The 23,997-nt window shown below is 40.9% G+C and overlaps 1 protein-coding gene across 1 annotated transcript in view; it reads left to right on the top strand.

Moving 5' to 3' along the window:
• The first annotated feature begins 8,169 nt into the window (after window positions 1-8,169).
• Window positions 8,170-23,997, top strand: part of LOC101560087 (tyrosine-protein phosphatase non-receptor type substrate 1-like) — a 40,794-nt gene continuing 24,966 nt past the window's right edge. Inside the window, exons 1-4 of the mRNA XM_012515355.2 lie at window positions 8,170-8,233; window positions 10,112-10,423; window positions 12,899-13,207; window positions 16,093-16,413. Coding sequence (XP_012370809.2) covers window positions 8,170-8,233; window positions 10,112-10,423; window positions 12,899-13,207; window positions 16,093-16,413 — 1,006 coding nt within the window. The remainder of the gene's footprint in view (window positions 8,234-10,111; window positions 10,424-12,898; window positions 13,208-16,092; window positions 16,414-23,997) is intronic.

The following is a 23,997-nucleotide window of genomic DNA, read 5'->3' as shown; positions in this document are numbered from 1 at the left end:
CCTGGCCTCATTTCTGCTACTGATCTCACCTCCACCCCAAACCTATTCTTCCTCCCATACTCCCTGTCAAAACCAAATTCTATCTCATACCCAGGGTTCTGGCCATGTCCTATACTATTCAAGATTTCATGATACACTTTTATATTACCCAGAACATAGAAAACCCTTAGCGATCATTTGTTAATCTAATTCATGAATAAAATCTTAAAATTCTCAGCAAAGCATCTAGCACATGGGAATATTAGACTGTATCCACCTCTATCAGCCACCTGATTTGTTCCTAAGTCTTCTAAACATTTTATATGCATTAATTTATTTTATTTTCATTAGAATATGTGGTAGATGCTATTACTATTCTCATTTTAAAGATGGGGAAACTAAAACACAGAGAAGTTAGCAACTTACTTAGCTAGGCAGTGACAGAGCTGGGACTCAAACTCAGGAATCTCTCATAACTGGGTTGACCTCATTTAGCATGGACCTCATTATCTTCCAGGCATAGCTCTGGTGTCATATTGTCACAGGTATAATCTCTAATCACATAACAGTGCTGTCAAATACATGAAGAAATGGTGGCCCAGAGAGGTAGACTACTTCTTAGGGTTACTCAGTTAGTAAAAGCTGGGACTGAAAAGTCTGCATCTTGTACAGCAATTAACCACTAGGAAGAATGTATGCAGTGTATTATTTGTTGAAACTGTACTTTCAATTTGATTTGAAACTGTCTCATTGCTATATGTTTATCAATAAAACTTTGAAAAGAAAAAAAAAAAAAAGCTGGGACTGAAGTTCAAATCAGGCCTGACTGCTATAAACCTCACTTTCTGCTATTCTTGGTATGGTTTCTGGGCTGTCTCTTCACGTAGCAAATGCCTTTGACCTTTGTCAAGTCATCAACCCACTCTTCTTTAGAGACACAGCTCCAGGACCCCTTGGTAGTATAGCCCTTCCCAATTCTGCTCACTCAGCCTGGTTGCTTAAGTCAGTTTCCATACACCACTTGTCCCTGCTATCCACATGCTGGGGAGCCCAATGGTAGCATACTTGTTCTGTGCTTGTCTTGTCTTCAAACCATAGCTCCACTGAGTGGCCCTGTCAGTGCTTTGTTTGACCATTTGATCCTTGATTCTTTTCATTTATGAAATGGCACTATGAAAACCTTATAGGGCTCCTATCCCTCATAAGGTGGGTGAAATACATACACATTTTGACTTATTGCTGAGTGAAGTGTTCACCAAAGTGTATTACAATGATCTGAGTAAATGTTTATCTCTGCCACTTGACTGGAGGGCAGGAACTAATTCTGATGAGTTTCTTTGCCACTGGAGCTCAGTATGGTCTAGAACAGGTATTAAATGAATGTACAAAAAATAAATGAAAAATAAATGAATCAATCTTAGAATCCTATAGTCATACCTTCCCACATAACAAGTAACAATCTTATGTCTCTTAACTGTAAAACCAGAGGACCTTAGAGACCAACTTACTTAGGCTTTCAGTCTTCTTGAGTGTTATTCACAGTTGGTGACACACCATACATTGCCACTGATCACAAATGTGGATGCACACATACATGCTCCAATACTTCCTGACCCCTTCTCTTCTTTTCCTTTCCCTTCCCTTCTCATTTATCCTTTTTTTTTTTATCTTTTCCACTTTAAAAAATGCTAAGTGGGCCAAGTCATTGGGTTGATTTAACGGAACTGTGACACATGGTTTGAAGAATACTTCTCTGGCCCCACTGTTATTTCCAGCATGCACACATTGACTCCTGAATCTGCGCAGCCCGGGGGAAGGGAAGTTTCCCTTCAGATGATGAGAGGTTTCATTTCTGGACAGCAGTAGTTGCTAGAAAGTCCTTCCAGTAAGCTGAAGTGAGCATCCTGGACTTCCCCATTTGGCCTCCTGCTCTTTCTGCTGTGTGTTATCAAGCAACTCACCTATTTCTGGGTTTCTGCTTCCTCTCTGTTCTCATGTTCTGCCTTCTATCAGTGCAAAGAACCTAAAGGTCCACCATCAGTACCACTTCAGGGGGTGAAGATGTTGATCTTCACAACCATCTACCATGATTATTTTTGTTCGCTCTCATGGGGACTGGGGAAACTGTTGCTAATGCAATGGACAGTGACTGAAGTCTTCAGCTATTGGAGTAGAGAAGCTTATTGGCACATGGGAAATATCAAAGAGGACTCTTCCCTACTCCCAATTCTGTTGTGCTTGTTTCCTTAACTGCTTGAATTTTCCTAGTGAGGTATTCAGTTGGTTGACAAATAGCATCTTAGTAATCACAAGTAGACACAATAAAACAACATGTTAGTCTTTCACATTTTAGTTGGAATTTTCCCCAACCAATCTTTTCTTTCATCACTAATAGAGGAAACCTCAGGATTAGCTTGAAGGTGGGAATTCTGATGGAAACCTACCATAGAATCAGGGCAAATGGCAGTAATAGAGCTCCTTGAGATAAGTTTGTAGGACTATATAACACCCTTGACCTTTTAAGTCCAAACTCATTATTCATTCATAAGCAAACATTTGTTTAGCACTTTCTGTGCTAAAAGTCTTGCCCAAGGTGCCGAAGACATCATCATGAGCAAGACGAGCTCATCACTGGCCTGTGTGTGGAGTCCAGCAGTTAACAAAGCCAATTATAACAAGTTGTGAGAGGTATTCTGCCAGGCTCAAGGAACTGATGGAGTGCAAGGGCCTCCTCACCGGGTGGGGTGAGGCTGGGAAAGGCTTCCTGGGATGACATGAGCTGAGATTTAAGGGACAAAGATGAGGAGCCTGGGAATGAATGATCAATCTTTCACTCTTCTTGGCTTCTTCTGATCAAGGTCATTGTCCTAAGTCCAGCCAGTTCACTGCTTTAAGCCAGTCATTCTCAAGCCTTAACTCAATCAGAAAGCTGTTCTGTTTTGTTAAACTCCAGACTCCAGGCTGAGACTCTGTGTCTGAGTGAGATCTGTACTTAAGCCCTTGCCTCTTACCTTGGGAAACCCTGGGCAACATTAGCATCCCTCTGTCCTGACATCCAACCTCCATAATTGTTAGAGCTTCTGAAAGCCAAGAGGAAACAGAAGGAAAGTTGAGGTTGTCTTTCTGGGACTATCAAGCTGGAGAAGAGGACGGTGGTGCCTGATCTACACCTAGCCCAGAGCCCTCTTCCTTTCCTCCCTCCTTTCCTTCCTCTTGTCTCTTTGTCTCTTTTTTCTGAGGAAGCCCTACCTTATACAGTGTCTCCCCAAACTGTCTATATTCTGCCAATTTGTAAATCCCTCTCCTTTCCCACTACTTGTGTGTCCCCACCCAGACTCCTGTCTCAAGTTGCAGTGGCCTCTTCCTCTTGCTTCCTCATTTCCCCTCCTGAAATCCTCCTAGCCATTCCCCCCACTTGCTACCTTTAGTTTGCAAATGGGAGCCCATCCAGACTTTTCTCTGCCCAAGGCATTGCTCAGGGATTACAATCCTCACTTCTCACCACAGCCTGCTTGATTGGGCCATGAGGCTTCCCCTGTGACCATTGGTCACTTAATCTGCTTCCACCATAGCAAAGTGCTGTGGCTTAGAGATGCTCCTTCTTCCTTCCCTGATGCTGCATTTCTCACTCTCTGGGACACTGTCCTTGCAGAACTTCCCAAGATTCTCTTCAGTCATGTCCTGGTCCCTTCAGTAGGGTCACCTCTTGTGCTCTGTAAAGTTTCAGAAGTGAGTAAATTGATAATGAAGTGAATTCATTTCACCATGGTGTGTGCCAGGCACCAAAGATTTAGGCATGGAGCAAGTGGACAAGGAAAGGTCCTGCCATCAAAGGGTTGGATCATCATTTTGGGGAGAGATGGCTCTGTGTTTGCAGATCCTCTGAACGCTGTGGGTAGCCCATGTAGGCTGGATCTGAGTCCTATCTAAGAAGATAGGTTGAGGATGAAAAAATGTGGGTCCTTGTGGCAAAGAACTAGATTTTAGGAACCATCAAAATACATTTTCTGAGCCACTATGGACTTTCTGTCACTTTCTGATCTCTGGGCTCCTGAGGCCAGGACAGAGGCCCATACTCACTATGAAGGATTTTGGAGGTTATACTTACAGGGTGAATAAGATCCAGTTCTGCTGCATTTGGGCCACAAAAGAAATAAAGACGTGAGAGAAAAAATATCTTTGTGAGGAAGTCAGGAGGCTTCACTGGAATGAAGCTTAAAACTAACTTAACCTGCCAGTTTTATTTGAGAAAGCAAAAAAGGCAGTGTATTCTGCTGAATAAGGGTGCACAATTATGCTGAATTGTTACCTTTAACAAATTGTTCCCTGATTGTTTCTCCTTCTTTCACCAGCAAGGCTTGCCTCTCCTCAAGCTGGTAAAACACTTCATCTTCAAGTTGTTCTGACTCCTTAAAGTTGGTAGTTTTCTGTGCTCTGAGTCAGCGTTGTGGGTACCTTGGTTCCCCTCAGCCCACTGATGGAAAGACTCCAATGTTCCCACTTCTTCTAGAGCCTTCCAACCTCACAAAACAGGCTGCCCACAACTTCCCAGCTCCTGCAGTCCAGCTATGGTGTCTCCAGTCTCCCCCCACCCTCTGTAAGTGGCAGGACTATTAGGTTTTTCAGCGCACTAGAGAAGGAGAAGTAAAAGAAAGGGAAGTAAAGGCCTTTATTGCCACTGGGGAGGACACAGAAATGATTGATGGGGATCCTCTGACCTGAGACAGGGAGACTGAGATTATGGACTTGATAGGGGCAGAGTTTGAAGGACAGATTCAGTGACTCTCAAGGAGCTAATTGGGGGCTCCCTTATGTGGGCAGGAAAGATATCTAGGACTGGCTGGGGTGGGGAAAAAGTAGGAAGTGGTCATTGGGACCATAAGCTGTTGTTTTTGGGATTCAGCCATGTTGAATCAGGGCCATGATAATTTAGCAGTTTGTACTCAGGCCAGAACCTACAGGTGTATAAACCTAGCAGGCAGATACTTTCTCCAGGAAACCTTCTTTGGCTTCCTCTTTTCTCTTATTCCACAGAACATATCTTCTTTTTATTTTTATATCTTCATGGATCTATCCACCCATCTATCCGTCGATCCATAGATCCACAGATTGATCAATCAATTGATCAGTGGATCCACCAATCCAGCCATCCTTGTATACAACCATCTATCCATGGGTTCATTGTTCATTCAATACACTTTCACTGAACACTACTATGTACTTAGCATTTATTCACAGAAGTGAGCAAGGATGTGGCCCTCAACCCCAGGGCTTAAAGCCTAATAAGGGAAAGAGTCCTGATGTAACTAATTATAAATTAAAACTTTAACACAATTATGATAAATCCTGGGGCTATGGAGTGTTTGAAATGTGGTTAGTGCCTCTGGGCAACTGAATTTTAAATTCTGTTTGATTTTAACTAATTGAAATTTAAAATTTAAAATTAAAGCAGTATAATGGTTGTGTTGCTCCTTGTTCCACAAAGCATTTTTATTTTTAAGAAATTCAAAAAATTAAAAAGAGAAAGCATGTTTATGGTGGCACATGCCTGTAACTGAGGTACTTGGGAGACCGAGGCAGGAGGATTGCCACAAGTTCAAGGCAAGCCTGGGTTATATAACAAATTCAAGAACAACCTGAACTACCTAACAAGACCTTATTTCAAAAAACAAACAAAACAAAACAAAAAAGCATGTAAATTATCACAATATTTTTATTGCTTGCATGTTGACATGATACAACTGAATACTGCATTAAATGTTGTATTAGTAAATATTAATTTCACATTTTAAAATCTTTTAAATGTAGACTGTGTAAAATCTAAAATTCTATGTGTGGTGCACACTATATTACTAGGATAGAGGTCAGCCAGGTGCAGGACACAGGACAAATTAACAGGGAGAGGAGATGTGAAGGATTTGGAGAAGCTCACACTTGTTAGGATGGAAACTTATATTTATTAGATTCCTAGTTTATGAACAAAAGTCCAGATTCTATGTGCACAAGGTTTAGACAGTACTAGATAGACACCATCAGTCTCTGGTTACAGATGTAGCATCAGAAGTTTGGGGAGGTAAAATCAGTTGACCATAGTTTGGTGCTGGTCAATCCCTTAGTCAAACAGTTGAACTTGGCAAAGGTGCCCACCTGCACTGGATTTATTTATACCTCTGTACACTGATTTCAATTCAACTCTGTCAAATTTCTTTTTTCTGATCTTCTGTCCCTCAGACATAGCTCATCATTTCTGGACTCTTGCAGAAATGTGCCCTATAATGCTGAGTGAATGAATGACACTGAATGGATAATTTCTCTAAACTGGGAAATAGCCATTCTGTTGGGGCCTGTTTAAGGTCCAGGTCTAACTAGCTCAGCATAAAACACCAACCTTCAGTTTAGTGCCTACCACCTCTTGTCAACTTGGCCAGTGCTGCCCTGGATCTCTACTGAAGAATGTGGAGGGGTACAGGTGAGGTGTTTTATGTTCCTCCTTGCTTCCCTGTGGAGGTCTCTGCCACTTTCTGGTGTAGTGAGTTCTGGGAGGGAAGATGAGGAAGAGTGGACCTCTTCCCCTCAGCAGGGTTTTATTGACTGGGGGTGGAATGGAGAAGCAGCAGCCTGGGGTTGGGGGTGTGGGGGCTACTGATGGGAATCTGCAGGAGGGCTGTGCATGTGCACATGCATATGTGCAAGTGCTTGCGTGGTGGAATGACACTGTACAGCCTCCCCAAGGAAATGGTGCAGTTTTACAGCACTGATCATGGAATCTGTGTAGCCACAGAGTGAAGTTCCAGGCTTTATCCCTGTCCTCCCTTACAGACCTTTCAAAAGACCTCTCCCCTTGCCAGTTTGCATAGAGCAAGTTCAGGCTGCTACTCTACCACTGGTCTCTTTTCAGTTCCCCTTTTTCTTGCACAGGGGAGCATGACGCTAGACCAACAAGTCTATGCCTGCTGCATGGAGAAAGAGCAGCCAACTTCTTCAGGCACTGGTCTCTGGGAGTTATCTTCTTGGAGATCTTTGCCTGGCTGGGCTGTAGGGGAGGCTGGGAGAAAGGGGAGCTCTGTAAAACCCCTCTCCCACCACATCATGGCTGTTAACCTTTCACACTTCTCCAAATTAGCTGAATGTGTACCCACAAGTGCTGGGAACTGCTCCATCTTCAACCCTGAGGATCCAAAAGGCCCATTTACAATGCAGTCCCTGCTGTGCCCAGCACTGTGCTGACCTCTGGGTATAGCAGGGGGAAAAATTTGTGGCAAGCTGTTTTTTTCATGGGACTAACAAAACTAATCAGTGTATTTATCTGCATGTCAGGATGAGCTGTCAGGATTCCGGATGAAGTGAGGTTGGAGAGAGACCCAGGAGTGGGTGCATTCATCAGCAGATCAGGGAGCCAAGCAGCTGCATTTCAATTCACTTTTTTGCAGCTGGAAGTCACTAGATGATCCCTGGTAGCAGGAAAGGCCCATTACATCCTGTGTGAGCGTAGGTAAGTGAAAGATCTGCAGTTAGGTTTTGAAGTCCATGCTCACACCTGTAATCCAGCACTCCATGAGCTGAGGCCGGAAGACTGCAAGTTGGAGCCTAGTTTGAGCAACTTAGCAGTTTATTGAGCCCTTGTCTCAAAATAAAAGAAACTAAAAATGATCTGGGGATGCTGCTCAGTTTGAGGCCCTGAATTCACTCCCTAGAAAGGAGGTACTGGAAGTTGTGGGGTCCATGCTCTGTGTTTGGTCATATTTGTCCAGGCTCAGTTTTCCTGCCTTACTAGGACCACCACAGATTCATTCTCTGTTTCCAAAAGCTGTCCCAGGGGCTGGGAGAGGGCAGGCTTTCAGTGGTGTCTGCTCACTGTGGAGGAACCTCAGAGAGGGTGGATCCCCAAAGCTCATGGCATCAGGGCTGGCTCTGTGGCTGGAAGCTCTAGGTGGAGCTTGTCTGGATCATGGGCACCAGAAGCAGCAGCCACTTCCTTAACTGTGAATTAGTGGTCTAGGTGGTGCCCTTTGCCACAGTGACCACTTCTCTCTGGTTCATAGCTCTGCTCCTGGCCTGACGGGGGGGTGGACATCAGGAGGTATAAGGCAGCCCTAGGCTGACAGAAGACTAGGTGGTGGCTTCCAGACTGATCAGAGCCTTACCCAGGTTGTGGCCAGCTCAGATCAAGGGTACAGTGGGGTTCTCAGCATGTCTCCCACACCTGGGCAGACCCTGTACACCCTCTTGTTCATCCTTCTGCTGGGACTCACAGGTGAGTTCTGTGTCCTGCCCACCAGACCCTCAGCACAGAGACCTTGGGATTGCCAAGTGCAGCTCCCTACATTGCAGGTGGGTGACAGACCTACAGGACATGGCTGAGCCCTTTCCTGCCCACCAGCTGGTGTTTTGCCTCTCTTCCTGTGTGTGGACCTTGTGGGAAAAGGGTGGGAGCTTGGGAATCAGAGGAAGAAGACATGACACAGGAGAGGGGACTGGGTGAGGCCAGGTGGTGAAAGAGGATCCCCCAGTATTATCTGATTGGAATTCTGGCTTGGGTCAGGGAGTGTGTGCAAATGGGAAGGACAGGCAGAGAGATGCCCTGAATGATGAGTCCTGGACTAAGTCAGACTAACTCATTCACCCCTCATCACTGATAGGCTGTGCATCCTTAAGAAAGTCACTAAGGCTTTCTGAGTATGTCTCCCTTTCTAGGAAGTGCAAATAACAATAGCAACTTCCGACAATAGGACTGTGGGTAAAATAAGCATATGCACCTGGAAGTGCTTATAAACCATAGTGAGCTGTGAGCAGGTAGGGGATAAGAGGGAAGCACAGTGCCTGAGTACCAGAACTGTGGGCTGAAGGGACACATATCCACAACCTTTCTGAGCTGCCCTTTGCTGCCTCTGCCCGTGTTGTCATTTCTGGTGTATATGTCTGTCTTCCATCCCTGCTTCCTGATCTTGAGGCTCCTCAAGATCCAGGGTCCTGTCTCTGCAGCCCCTGTGCTCAGCTCTCAGCTTGGTGCAGAGCAGTGGTTCAGTACACAGCCATGCTGTGCATGTTTGGAGGGCTGTCCTTAGGAGAAGGGACAACTCTTGTTCTACAGTTTTCCTGGGATGACTCTAGGAAGCAGAAATGAAGTTAGGAGCAGGAAATATTCTGGCACAGTCCCGACTACAAGGTGAATGCCACTTCCTAGTGTGGAGAAAAATCCTTGTCATCTGAGGTGAACAAATGAGGCAAGAATGCCTTGATTGGTGTTGACAGGAGAAACCCAACTGGGAGGGCCAACTATTCTTGTTGACTCCACATTTGAGACATTATACATTTATGTCCAAAATGGACATTGTGACTCTTGGCCATTCCTGTCTCTATGTGGTCATTATTTAATTCTCATCATCTAAAGAATAGAGCCACCATCTATCCAGTCCAGAATGCCTTCTACCCCTCATGCTCCACTTACCCCACTATCATTCTGTGGGCCAGATCTTCCAAATATATTTCTAGTCCTTCTGTTTCTCATTATCCCAAGCAGGTTACTGTCACCTCAGCCTCCCTGATTGACTCCTTGCTCCCTTCCACCTTCTGCCCTGGCTTCTCTAAAATCATAAATGAGATTGCCTTGAACCTGTGTTTAAAGTCTCTGTTTAATAGCTGTGGTCACACAGAATGGAGTCACAATTGCTACCATGTCCCACAGGACTTCTTTCTGTCAAGGCCTCTTGACCACTCACACTCAAATCCTACAGCTTTCTTGGTTTCTTGGGTCTTCTAAGTTGTTCCCATTGGAAGCCCTTTTTACCTGCTATTTTTGCCATCCAGAAAGATCTTCCTGGACCCTTCCACATGGCTGGTTCCTATTACTTTATCAATTTTAGCTTAAAATATATTTGTTGGATCATGCTTCCAGAATGAGTACTCCTAGCATCTCTGTGTTCTTTGGGTTTTCCAAGAACACTGAGCCTGAGGTATGACTTGATCTGTATTTTCTATTTGATGCTATCTTTTCGTGAACTCTCTGAGGCTGGAACCAAGCACATGATAGATAGTAAGTCCCTGGGGCCTTTATACCATGTGTCTCTCTTGCAATCTGAGTGCTGGATGTGCCCCACTCTCCGTGTATAGACATAATCACTGTCTTTTGCAGCTGGGCAGCCCTTCATTTCTCTGATGGGCCTATCTCAGAGGATAATTCCAGAAATATCAGAACCTTTCAATTGTACTGCTGGCCCCTTCAGCTCTGGGGACTTCAATGTCACCTGGTTTAAGAACAGTGATGAACATCCAGCCTCAGCCCACTATGAAGCGGCTGATGCTAATGGCACTTACTCCATTACCAGCAAGGCATGGGTGACACTGACTGGAGAAGATGTATTGTCTCAGATCACGTGTGAAGTCACTCACAGAGACCTTGAGGAGCCCCTGAGAATGACCATGAACCTCTCCCAAGTGCTTTACAGTGAGTAGGCTGCGTAGTGTGCTTGTGTGTATGGGTATCCTAGCAGCACTGGCTTGAGGGTTTTTGCCCAAAGCCTCATTTAACAAATGGAGTTCTGAAATTCTACATCACCACCCCTTACTATGTATAGAGATAAAGGAAAACACAGAGGCTGACTGTATGCCTGGGTTTTAATCTCAGCTGGGCCACTTCACAAGTTGTGTGACCTTGGGAACATTTTTTTTCTTTTTATATTTTAAAGAGAAAAAACCAATAAAAACAATAATAGAATTTCAAAATAAGATAATGGAAAATTAACAGTGGTTATTATACTGCATATTGCTATCTTCAAAGTAGTTGCTCAGATTACAACATATATAAAGCACCTGCAAGCAGGCACAAGGTTTGGGTGTTCTATCCCTGGCCATGTAGGCCCCGCCCCCGGGGCACGCTGAGACGGCAACTGAGACTGGGCGTGGTGGTGCGCGCCTGTAATCCCAGCTCTTGGGAGTCTGTAAAAAGGTGGATCACTATGAGTCTGATCTAGTAGTGAGACCCTGAATACCCTGTAGATGCTTCCCTAAAAAAATACAAAAAAATTACAAAATATATGCATGAATAACTGATCAAACAATATAAAAAATTAACTAATAATTAGTAGTACAGTTATCTCAGCTATCTGGTGTATGTATATATATATGTATATATATGTATATATATACATATATATATATACATATTGTTCCCCCATGTATATAAAATATACATTTTATATACATATTGTTCCCCCATTCCAGTTATTCTTTCTTTTTGAGCAGTTTCTTTCCCTTTCACGATATATATTGTGTACTGCATATAGTTGCTTTTTCATTTTTTTTTTTAATGCTCGGGAGACAATACAATAATTACACATGCAAGTCTGATTGATTTCACTTAGAGTATGGTCTTGAGTTGCATCTATTTATTTATAAAATTTACCCTTCTTTATAGCTGAGTAGTACTCCACTTAGCTGCTATAAATATAGGTGTATATATTGTGTGTTTTTTTCTGGGAAAATACCCAGAAGGGATAGTGAAGTCAAATGTGACTTCTAATCCTAGTTTTGTTGAGGAATCTCCACAGTGATTTCCACAGTGGTTGCACCAATACTCCCACCAACGTAAAGAAGTGTTCCTTTTTCCCCATAACCCCTCCAGCATTTGTTATTGGTTGGTTTCTTGATGATAGCCATTCTTTCTTGGGTGAGATGAAACTTCAGTGTTGTTTTAATTTGTATCTCTCAAATGACCAGTGATGTTGAACATCCTTTCATATATTTATTTGCCATTTACATTTCTTCATGAGAGGTATGTATTAATCTCAGATGTTGGGTACATTTCTTAACTTTTTTATGCCTCAGTTTCCTTGTAAGGTGGGAATAAAATTAAGACTTACTTTGCAAGTTTCCTCTATAAACTAAGCAGCTTATTCTTTATGTAACACAAGGCCTGGCACACAGCAAGCTGCTTGTGGGGATCTGGCCTTCTTATCTGGCTTCATTCTCCCTTTTCAACCGGCCTTGTTCAACTAATAAAGGTGTGATAAAAATATAACAAATATTTAAATAAAAATTTTATTATAGTAAAAGATACCTTGCTATTAATTCCTCTCAAGACACTCCTCCTTGTTCAAACACACTTACTCCATTGCTCTTGCCACTTTCTGAAGAGGTTCTGGAAGTCCTTTTTCGTGTATATGAGCTGTAAAAAAATTTACAAGGAATGCTGCTGCCAAGTGTCCGTGAGTGGAAAAGCAGGCTTGCAGAAAAAGTATGGTGCGTGCTCATGCACCTCGTTCACTGGCTCTGGCACCATGAAAATTCTAGCCTTCTTCAAACTCAAACAAAAGGACTCTCAGAACTTTTTTAGAAAGGGGCAAAAATAATGGGATAAGTTTTTTTAAATTGAGGGAAGTATTTTGAGGGGCAGTAATTAAAATGTATCTTTTAAAATGTATCTTTTTTTTTTTTTTTTTTTTTTTGCGGAACCGGGGATTAAACTCAGGCCCTTGTGCTTGCCAGGGAAGCGCTTATTCCACTGAGCCATCTCCCCTTATAGAATTTTTTTTTGTAATACATTTTAAGAATTTAAACATTTACCATATTTCTCAATCACACTAATACCACTGCTATTGCTTTTTAATTCTAAATATTTATTGTTCATACAATAAGTAATGAATACCCACTGTATGGCAGGTACTACTCTAGGTGCTGTGTGTACAGTAATGAGCAAAATTAAGTCTCTGTCCTAATGGACATTGTATTTTAATAATTCTTACAATTAAATGTATGGAAAAGAATAAACCATATGCCTGTGTACCTCCACCCATATTTAATAGATATTAATACTTGTCACAGCTTGCTTTACATTGTTCTTAGAAAGAATGAGAGATCTTGAGCCTGGCCCCTTGGCAGGCAGGGCTAATTTCACCAGTTTAGTTTCTGTTTCTCTGTCTAGTTATTCCCTCCCTTAGTATCACCAAGTCCTCTGAGACCTACGACCAAGATCATCAGAGAGTGAATCTCACTTGTCATGTGAGCCGTTTCTACCCCTCCCGCCTGCAGCTCATTTGGATGAAAAATGGGCATAAGATCCTGGAGGAATCTCCTGCGGTCAGAAGCAACCCGGATGGGACATACTCTTTGGACCACATATTGCCAAAGGAGACCACACTGGACGGCAGTGAGTTTGCATGCTGGGCAGTCCAGGGTGACCGGGCCCCAGTCAAGGCAGTCATCACAGTGCAGGGCTCCAGCAAGAGCAAAGGTGAGTGCAGCTCTGGCTCAGCCGCTTAGTGCAGCAAAGTGAAAGCCCAGGGCTCAGAGCAGCGCAGGGATGATGCCCTAGAGGATAACACTCCCAGCCACTTCCAAAGTGTGTTCTCTCTCTCTCCACCACACCCCAGCGGAAAGGAGTGCTCTTCCCCGCCATTCCATGCACTTTTCACATGGAAAATTTTCCAAGTTACCTAACACTTGGCTGTGAGACAGTTGAAGGACAAAAATCCCTTCCTTCTAGGAAAGCTGTTAGTCAAGGGTGGTTCAGTTGAAGTTTCTGGAAGTCAGCTTTAAAGCGAGGCCGGAAGCCTTAACTGCCTTAGCTGGGAAGGAACGTGGCTGTAGGCCCTCTTCACGCAGGGTAGGTGCAAACCCTTCCTTTTTGTCTTGCTGCTGCGGTTCCTCTTCCCTTTCGCCTCCACCTTCTAACCCTTCTCATCTGACTTTTGTGGCCTTGAAAAGATTTCTTCCACCAGGGAGCGCTGCAGGCTGGTATTTCAGACCGAGAAGGGTGCAAGCTGGCTTTCTTTTGGTCTGGTTCTGACTGTCTTGGAGGGGAGAAGTACTACGGGCCAGGAGGGGCTGGGTGTACGTGCCTTGTGAGGGGCGATGTGATGGCTGGGGAGGGATGGGCGAATTTAGAGAAAGCCAGCATTCGAGGCGACAGCTGTCCAGTGAATCACAGCGGGAAAGGAGGCTTGTTTTGTTTTGTTTTGTTTTGTTTTGTTTTGTTTTGTTTAAACAGATGGTATGCCTCCGTGCAGTGTAGTGAACAGATAGCTTGGTACACTATTAAAGACAGGGTGGAGGGATGTGGTCTTCACAGAGGAGGCTTCTACCCTGCCCTCTCTCTCTCCAGACAGAATTGTCCTTTATTTGCCCCCAGTAGAAATTCTTAGGGGGAAAAAAAAAAAAGAAATTCTTAGGGCAATGATCTCATTCACCTTTAAATCTCCCCCCACTCCCAACAGAAAAAAAAAAACTTCCAACCAGCAGATCTGAGTGAAAAACTTCAAACTGTTCCTTTCTTGTGGGAAGCAAATTGCATTAATAATTTATTGACTCATGCTGAGTTTTCTCACCTCTGTCTTACTCTCCTTCACCTCCATACAGAATCTCTGGCCTGTGGATGCAGAATGAGCCATGGAGAGCATCGCTTTGATGATAGTGCTACCTATGCAGCTTTATGAACTCCAGAGCTGCAGGGAGAGGGCAGCCTACACCTCTTCAGGCACCCAGACCTCTTTCTATTGGGCATTAACACACCTTTGAGGGGAAACTTCTTTAAGCCTCCCTAAAAGACTCTTTATCAGCACCTTGTCCCCTGTACATTCAACCCTGTGCACTGTTCTTATTTGCTAACAGTCACAGAGCATTATCTTATCCATGTGGTTGGGTCCTGTGACATCTGGAAGGTAGCATAGGACTAAGATCTCAGCAATCTTAGCATCTTAGGATAGCTTAGGATGCAGCTGTCTGTTCAGAAATTCAGTGTGTTTTCCTGTAATTTTTTCTTCTATCCTACCAGAGAATGAAAACTTTAGTGTTCTCTCAAGTCTCTTCTCAGATCTGCATCTGAAATATACTATTTTGGATATTCATTTCTCCTGAACTGTCACAGATGTCTTCACTATTCAGTTCACACAATTGGTGCTTAAACTATGGGGTTTTCTGAAAGCTCCTAGCCTGCGGTTTTATCACACTATGAATAGTTCCCCATGTCTGTGAAACAGGAGAAGCACCTTATACTTGGAGGTGGCCACATTTTGAAGTTTCAAGGACCAGTATCACAGTACAGGGCTTCCCCTGCCCATCTGTGTGACCTCAAGCAAAGCAGCTGTCTTTCTGAGTCATCAGTTCTGTGCAGTGGTGATTATTACTCCTATCTTGTTGAGACCCATTGAGGTTTGTTTTTCTTAGCTCCTGCATGGTATCTGGACAGTGGGGTCCATAGTCAGGGCTTTAAAATTATTGTTTACAATCTATATAATGCAAGAAAGGTAAACATCACTGATCAATATAAAGCCAGCAGAAACAGCCATGATGTATCAGGAAAACTCTTGGCTTGAGGTCAGAATTCCTGGGTTCCATGGTCAATTCTGTTCTCTGTGAAGCCATGGATTAAGTCTGTAACCCTTTCTGAGCCTTTTCTTTCTCTGGTCAGATTAAAAATAGAATGAGGAACAATTCCACAGACAGTCCTTATGCCTGATGCGTATAGTTGCCATTTGTGGTGTCATTAGCATATACCAACCCCTTTACTTAATTTACTAACTCTGAGAATTAAGGATCATCCCCACCTTACAGATAAGAGACTGAGAGTTAAGTTGTTCGGGCTCACCTAGGGGAGGCTCAGAAATGTAAAGTTGGGCTCAGTGGGCTTCCAAAGTCCATATTCTAACCTCTTCCCATGACCAGCCTGTGAGCAGTAAGGGATCTCCCTTTTTAAGGGACCAAGGACAGGGCTGAGTGGTGATCAGTGACACAAACCCTGGGACCAGACTAACTGGCTCAGAGCCTGTAGGCTGTGCTGTGGGCTACCTTTGACCTGGACAAATATTCAGCCCCTGGAAATCAGTTTCCTCATCTGTGGAATGGGATCTCTCTAGCAGGTTTGCTGTGAAAATTCAGTGAATTGGGAAAGATCCCTTGAGCAGGATGTGATACAGATGCTTGCTGTGTGATGCTGGCCTCCCTATAGACTGAGTGGTCTGCTGTGGCTTCCCATCTAGTCTCTGACAACAGCTTCAGTTCAAGCCTATCATCAGAGAACATTTAAGCCCCATGGCAGGGAAGCAGTAGAAATTCTGAAGATTTATTCATTCAGGGATTCAAGCATCTATGACATAGACTTACAATTGTTTCTTCTTGCAGGAAGGATATTACCAGAAAGGATCTCTGACAAATTGGAAGGCCCCCAGCAGCGGTTTGAACCAGGCACAAGCATCCAATTGACATACACATTATTCCGATTATACACACGTCACGTTACGATGATCTGGCTTAAAAACAACCACAAACTCCAGACCAAGTCCCAGACCAAGGTTCTCTCTAGTGGAGACACCTATAATATCACCAGCACTGTGTCTGTCCCACTGAACAAAGAGGATGTGCTATCCTTTGTCCACTGTGAGGTCAAGCACAGATCATCATTGCTTCTCCAGAAAAACATCAGCCTAAGCCAGTACCTCCGTGGTAAGAACTTTCCTTCTGTTTGGCTGAGTCAGTTCAGAGGTGGGTAGGATACTTCTCTGATTGTCAATTTTCTCTCTGAGAAAAGCTGTCACTTGGCTGTGCAAGGATTAAATAATTAACACCTGTAAAGTACTTGACCCAGTGCCAGTGGCATACTGACCAGGCAAAGATGGTGTTTGCTGTTAGTTTTTGTATTATTATCAGAAATCCCTTCCTTTGTTTGCTATATCTTTTGGAAATTTAATTTTATTATTTATATTAAGTGTTCTGTGAACTTCTAAACTTCAGAGATTATGATGGTATTAGATTATTACTTCTACATGGATATGAGTCTAACTTTTGTTGCTTTTGCTTGTTTGGTTTTCCTGGGCTGCACCAATTCTTGGAAGATCTGTAAAGTCATAAAATATCACGCCTAGAAAAAATCATAGTGATTATCTCAGTATTTCTAACAACTCTAAAGTCCTGATTAGTGAAGTGGGTGGTCCAAGGTTGCATACTGTAGCAGTAAAGTAAAATCCTTAAAGCATATTGGACTTTAGCATTTGCAAAATATTTTTCTCTTTATTTTCCTATTTACAAAAATAGAGGGACCAGTGTGTCACTATCATAGAAGTGAACATATAGCTTTCCATAAGGAAGATAATGGTATTAATGCCTCAAGCTCAGTACACTGTTCACAAAGCACAGTCATGGGGAACTGCCTTAGTTAATGTGTGTAGGTGCCCTGTGTTGCTTGTCCTGTTTGTTGATTTCAGGGGAAAAATGGAGTGCACAACAACTTTGTAAGTCTGGTAAGTTAGAGGTCTTTTGACATGAGTCCAGACTTCCAGCTCTGCTGTTGGTACCCGTTGTGGGGTTATCTATGAATTCCCCGAGTTCACTATCTTGGGCTGGAAGCTGATAGTGCAGAGGTCTTCCTTATCTAGCTGTTAATTATATAATTCCTTAGTGCTTGGACAGTTGTGTTGAGAAAAAAATAGTCACTGAAAATATGATTAGTCATAAGTGTACTCCTATTCTAAGCTGCTCATTTTTCACACAGCACACAGCTTAGATTGATTTCCTGCCATGGAATGTCTTTGTGGGTGCCTTAGGACTTGGGTAGGGGGAGTTGGGAGGTAATGGTAAGGTTTGGGTTGCAGGGAGCCGAGATGGATTAGTAGGATGGTCAATGAAGGGTGAATTATTGGTCTGGGTGTCTTATGGGCAACTGGGAATATTTTTTTTTTATTTTTCAACAAACAATACACTGCATATATTCTTCTTAGTGGTTAATTGCTGTACAAGATGCGGACTTGTGATCCTATTTACAAATATCATTAGAACAAATCATTCTATTCATTAACAGAATGTAACTATATATCTATCCCAACCTCTTTGAATACATAGATACAAAATGGACATTCATCTGTATACCCCATTTTTCTAAGTTCCGTTATTGAATATTATAGGTGTGTAAACTCAGCAAAATATTCTAAAAGAGTCCAGTAGCCCATAATAGCATTGGGTCTTCTGTTTAACTGGCAATGTCAGAAATTATTGACCTGAGTCAGTGTTTTTTTTTTTTTTCCGGAATGCCTTCAAGGCATGACTGGCTGTCTTGTGTCGTGGGGATCGAACCAAAGCAACCAGAGCCTGACTGCTTTGTTGAAGCAGCCACTTAAAGAACTGAGCTACGGGGCAGGCCCCCTGGAATATTTTGAAGAGCTGTGTACGCTGTGCCTCAGACTTATTCCAGGAACGAGGGGAGGCTGGGACATGACTTCATGGGTGGGAGGCATTTCTTTGTCATAGGGAAATGCAAGGCAGCGAAGTGGGGAGGTGTTTTGGGAGCTGGAGGTGGTACTCTACATGTGGCACTACCCAGCACTGCTGCCCAGAGGTTGGCTGGTGGAGGTGTTGGAGCCCACAAACCCTTGCTGGGGCAGGTCAGCCTGACCCAGAAAGAAGCCTGACAACATCAGATCAAATTATGCAGGCACAACCCACGTAGGTGGCACAGTGAAATTGAGCTTTTGCAAAAGTTGTGTTTCAGGAAGTCGATGCAGATGATCCTGGGCTACTGCTGGGATCACAGGCAAAGCTTTGAGTGGTTAGAAACAGAAGAAGAAGGAGGAAAATTGTCTCTGATGATATTGTGGTACTTCAAAGAGAAACACTTTGATTAAAACAGGGCCTTGGGAAGACAGAACACTCAAATAATTTCAAATAATTTTCAAAATAACCTTTTAACAAAGGTGTTTGTGAATGGGCAATTTAAAATGAAGGATTTGTTGGTGATATAATTTAAATTTTGGCTAAAAATCATGCTAGCTTCCTTGTATTCTTGTTACTTATTTCTCCTGAGAAATGATACGTAGTTGCAGTTATATTCTGTATATAACTAAAACCTGCATTAAATAAATGATTTTGATAATTTAAATAATTTTAAGAATTATACTTTAAAGTTTTAAAATTTAATTTAATTTTATTTTGAAGAGTAAAAACAAGCAAAAATAAATAGAAAAAGACAGAAACAGGGTAACATACAACAATACGTATGTTACCGATTTTCAAAATAGGAATAGCTAATTAATAGTGATTGTTATATTATCTATTTTTATCATCAAATCTATTGCTCATATTAATAGATATAGTTATACAAGATTGGGGAAATAATTGAGTATTGGCACTTGCTTTCAAGAAATCTTAGTTTTTCCTTGCCTCTTAAAATTTATTTTAAAGAGAATAATAATTGATAAGACATTAAAAACAGTACACATTTAGAAGATGAAGATGAGAGGTTTTCAAACATGGGTTTTGTAGTGCACATTGCCGTCCTTGCTGTAGTTGCTCAGATCGCAGGTATCAGCATACAGAGTTAGTCAAGTTGAAAATGCTAAACATTAAATGTTACTTTCAAAAAAACTGATCAAAATTATTAGTACAATCATCTCAGCCATCCTGTATATATACTAGCTATATAGTAGCATGTTTTTCTTACTTTCCTTTTTTCCTCTCTATCATCTTCATTGTTTAATACTTGTTATTTCTTTCTATTTTACTATATCTATAACACCTTTCAGCTTTTTTTTCCCTTCTTTTAGGTTCTTACACTGGGGAGACAATATGACATTTATACATGTGGATCTGATTTATTTAACTTATGAATATAGCATCTAGTAGCATCCACTTACTATGGAGGCTTCAAGTTTTTCTTTCTTTATAGCTTAGTAGTACTCCATTGTATAAAAATACATCTTTTTCATCCATTTTTCAAGTGATGGGCATTTATCTTATTTTATTTTTTATTGAATTTATCAAGAAACAAATAGCAATGAGACAGTTTCAAAACAGGTTAGTAGGACAGTTACAATAATTAATACATTGTATATTGTTGTCTTTGTAGTAGTTATTCATAGTACAAGATGGATACATAATATCAAGTCCAAACAGTATTAGTAAAATTTTTTCTTCTCATTAAATTAGGAGAAAGTGCAAGATGTAGACATGATATCAAGTTCAAAAATTATTAGTACAAATCTTTCTTCTCATTGAATTAGGAGAAAGTAGCTGTATATCTATCCTATTTTGTATATACAGATACAAAATGGTCCTTCATTTGTATCCCCTTTTTTTGTTTAGTTTTGTAAGAGATGGGTATTCCATTGCCATTCAAATATTGTAGGTGCATGAGTTCAGCAAAATAATTCAATATAGCCCAGTAGTTGCTCATTTTTAGTCAGCAAGCATAAGTTGTTAACCATCCTAGTGGTTATCCTTAGGACTGGGAATGTCAGAAGTTGTCGACTTGAGCCTTTTACAACTAAGCATTTTAATATGGCTTTACTTTTTATACCTTGTTTTTATACTTTTCTGCTGGATGGCTAAGACCAAGAAAAACAAGATGTATACAGAAAGAAACATAACTTTTGTCTCTGACAAGTTCAGTCAAATACAATCAGGATTTACCCTGAAACCCTGTACCACATTTTGTAGATCCTTTGTCAGTGTCAGCCATGTGGATGAGTCACAGCCATTGCTTGACCAATTTACTTTCTGTGAAATCCTGAGAGAATGTTTTCTCTCGATGAGACTCTCCTTATGCACACTCTACATCATCGATCACTTTCTTCTGAGGCCCCATAATCTCTTTGATCAGAGAATTTCGGACACAACTGAATTACAGGATATTACAGTACAGATTCTCCTATGTCCTGAGTCTTCACTGACATTGAAAGGCTAGGGCCAAAATATTGGCTATGCTTACAGCCCTCCTTTTTTTCTAATTTTTGGTCAGCAAACTTAAGTTGTTAAACATCCAGAAGAGAAATTTATTGACATTATTACCCTATAACATAGGCAGTTGAGCTTAAACTCACTATCTGTCAGAATATCAAACATCTTAGACATAGCCTAGAGCAGGTATTTTCTATCAAGTATTGATATGTTAGACTTTAAATCCCTACAGAATGTGAAGAAACAATAAAAAATAGGAATAAATAATTACATAATTTTATACAAAAATTTAGAAATCTAAACATATACAGCATTGTAGCAGGACAGTCCTATGACGTTTTTTCTTGTCTCTTGTTTTCATTTATTATCTTTCTTTTTTAAAAAAACAAACATTTACTTGAGAGACAGTATAGCAGTAATTGGTATGACATGACAAGCAGTACATATTTAGAAGACCACAATGCAGGTATTCCAAGCATGATCCTACTATTACACATTGCTATCTTCAGTGAAGTTGCTTAGTTCACAAATATCAGCATATAGAGTTAGTCAGGGTGAGAATCCCACCAATTAACTGCTAGTTTCAAAAACCTGCTGAATATTCTCAGTATCATTACCTTAACCATCTTGTACATATAAATGTATGGTTTTGCCACTGTCATGTTTCCTAGCTTTTGTCCTTGCCCTCTCTTCATTGTTTAATCCTTAAGTTCTCACTTTCCTTTTAATTGTGTTATACTTTCTATTTTTATTTCTTCTTTTAAATTCTTATACTATAGAGACTATGTGATACTTACACATGTGGGTCTGGTTTATTTTACTTATGAGTGTATCTTCAAGTGGAATCCACTTAAACATAAAGGTTTTGAGTTTATCATTATTTATAGCTAAGTAATACTCCATTGTATAAAAATACCACGTTTCCTGTCCATTTCTCAGGTAATGGGCATCTTGATTGTTTCCAAGATTTGACTATCACAAATTGTGCTGCTATAAACATAGGTACACATACGTCACTATGATATGATGTTTTCATTTCCTCTGGGAAAAATCCCAGTAGGAGGATAACTGGCTTGAATGGGATTTCCAGTCCTAGTTTTCTAAGGAGTCTCCACACTGATTTCCATAATGGTTGCACCAGTCTACATTCCCACCAGCAGCGGAGAAGGGTTCCCTTTTGCCCACGGCATCTTCAACACTTATTTTGGTTGATTTCTTCATGATAGCCATTCTTTCTGAGGTGAGGTGGCATCTCAGTGTTGTTTTAATTTGCCTTTCATAGATGGCTAGTGATGTGGAGCATTTTTTTCATATATTTATTCCCTTCTTTAATTTCATCCTCTGAGCAGTGTGTGTTCATCTCAGATGCCCATTTCTGGACTGGGTCTTTAAATTTTGGTGCCTTAATGTTTTTTAGTTCTTTATAAATTCTAGAGAACAGACTTTTGTCTGAGTATTTATTAGTTGAGACATTTTTCCAGATTTGTGGGTTGTCTTTTCACTTTGTTGGTAATTTCTTTTCTTTTTTCCCCTATAATTTCATTGAGAAACAAATAGCAATGAGACAGTTTCAAATCAAATTGGTAGGACAGTTTTAATAATTAACACATTGCATACATTCTTCCTAGTGGTTAATTGCTGTACAAGATGTGGACATGATATCCTATTTACGAACACTATTAGGACAAATTCCTCTATTCATTAAGAGAATGTAACTATATATCTATCCTAACCATTTTGAATATACAGATACAAAAGGTAATTTCTTTTGATGTGCAAAAACTTCTCAATAAGTGGAGGTCCCAGTTGTTAATTCTTTCAAGTATTACCCATGAGATTTGATTTTTGTTCATGAACTGTTTGCCTACCTCTATGTCTTCCAGTGTTCTTACTTTCTCTTCAAGGAGATTTAGTGTTTCTGTTTGAATGTTTAGATCTTTCACCCATTTTAACGTTAGATTAGTACATTTTGATAGACGTGGGTCAAATTTAATTTTCAGCATGGAGAGAGCCAATTTGTCCATCACCATTTGTTAAAAAAGCTATCTTTCTTCCATTAAGCATGTTTGACCCATTTGTCAAAGGTAAGGTGCCTGAGTGTGTTATTAGAGGCTTTTGCATCTTCTAATCTATTCCACTGATCCTCAGGTCTTTTTTTTTGCCAATATCATGATGATTTTATCATAGTAGATTCATAGAATAATTTCAAGTCAAAAATTGTAATGCCTCCTGCCTTGTCTCTGTTGCCCAGGATTGATATTCTATGTCTTTTCTGGTTCCAAATACATTTTAGGAATGATCTCTCTCAGTCTGTGAGGTATGTTGGTGATATTTTTGATTGCTGTTGCATTAAATTTGTACAATAATTTTGAGAATATGGCCATCTTCACCTTGTTGGTTCTTCCTATTCAGGGCTGGGAATCTTTCCATTTTCTGAAATCCTCTCCAATCTCTTTTTTTAGAATACTTTAATTTTCCTTTGATAGATCTTTGATTTTAGTTAGATTAATTCCTAAGTATTTCATTTTCCATGGTAGTATTGTAAAAGGTATTGTTTCTCTAGTTTCCCTCTCAGTGTGTTTGTTATCTGTGTAGAGGAATGCTGTGGACTTTTGTGTACTGACTTTGTATCCTGCTACACTACTGATTTTGTACATTAATTTTAATAACTTCTTCATGGAGTTTTCTGGGTCTTCCAAGTAAAGTATCATGTCATTTGCAAATAATGAAAATTTAGCTTTCTTTTTTCCCTAGTCTTTTTTCTTTTATTTCTCTCTCTTGTCTAATGGCTGTAGACAATGATTCTAGAACTATATTGAATAGGAGTGGTGATAGAGGGCATCTTTGTCTTGTACCAGATCTAAAAGTAAAAGATTTCAGTTTTCCCCATTTAGAATTATGTTAGGCTTTGGGTTGTCATAGATGGCTTTTTATCAATTTGAAGTAGAGTCCATCTATTCCAATTTTCTGTAGGACTTTGAACATGAGTGAGTGTTGGACTTTGTCAAAAGCCTTTTCTGGATGAATTGAGATCATGTGGTTTTTTGATTTGACTCTACTGATATAGTGTATCACATTTATAGATTTGTGTATATTGAACCATCCCTGGATCCCAGGGATGAATTATACCTGGTCATGGTGTATAATGTTCTTGATGATTTGTTGTATTCTATTTGCTAGGCTTTTTGTATCAATGTTCATGAGGGAGATTGGCATGCAGTTTTGTTTTTTAGTTGTGTCTTTCTCTGGTTATGATATCAGTATAATACTTGCCTACAGGAATGGTTTTGGGAGGATTGCTCCCATTTTAATTTCATTCAAGATTTTGAGGAGTATAGGGATTATATCTGCTGTAAATTTCTT

The sequence above is a fragment of the Octodon degus genome, unplaced genomic scaffold, assembly GCF_000260255.1.
Source record: "Octodon degus isolate 3935 unplaced genomic scaffold, OctDeg1.0 scaffold00060, whole genome shotgun sequence".
Lineage (NCBI taxonomy): Eukaryota > Metazoa > Chordata > Mammalia > Rodentia > Octodontidae > Octodon > Octodon degus.
This window is presented reverse-complemented; position numbering and strand designations above follow the sequence as displayed.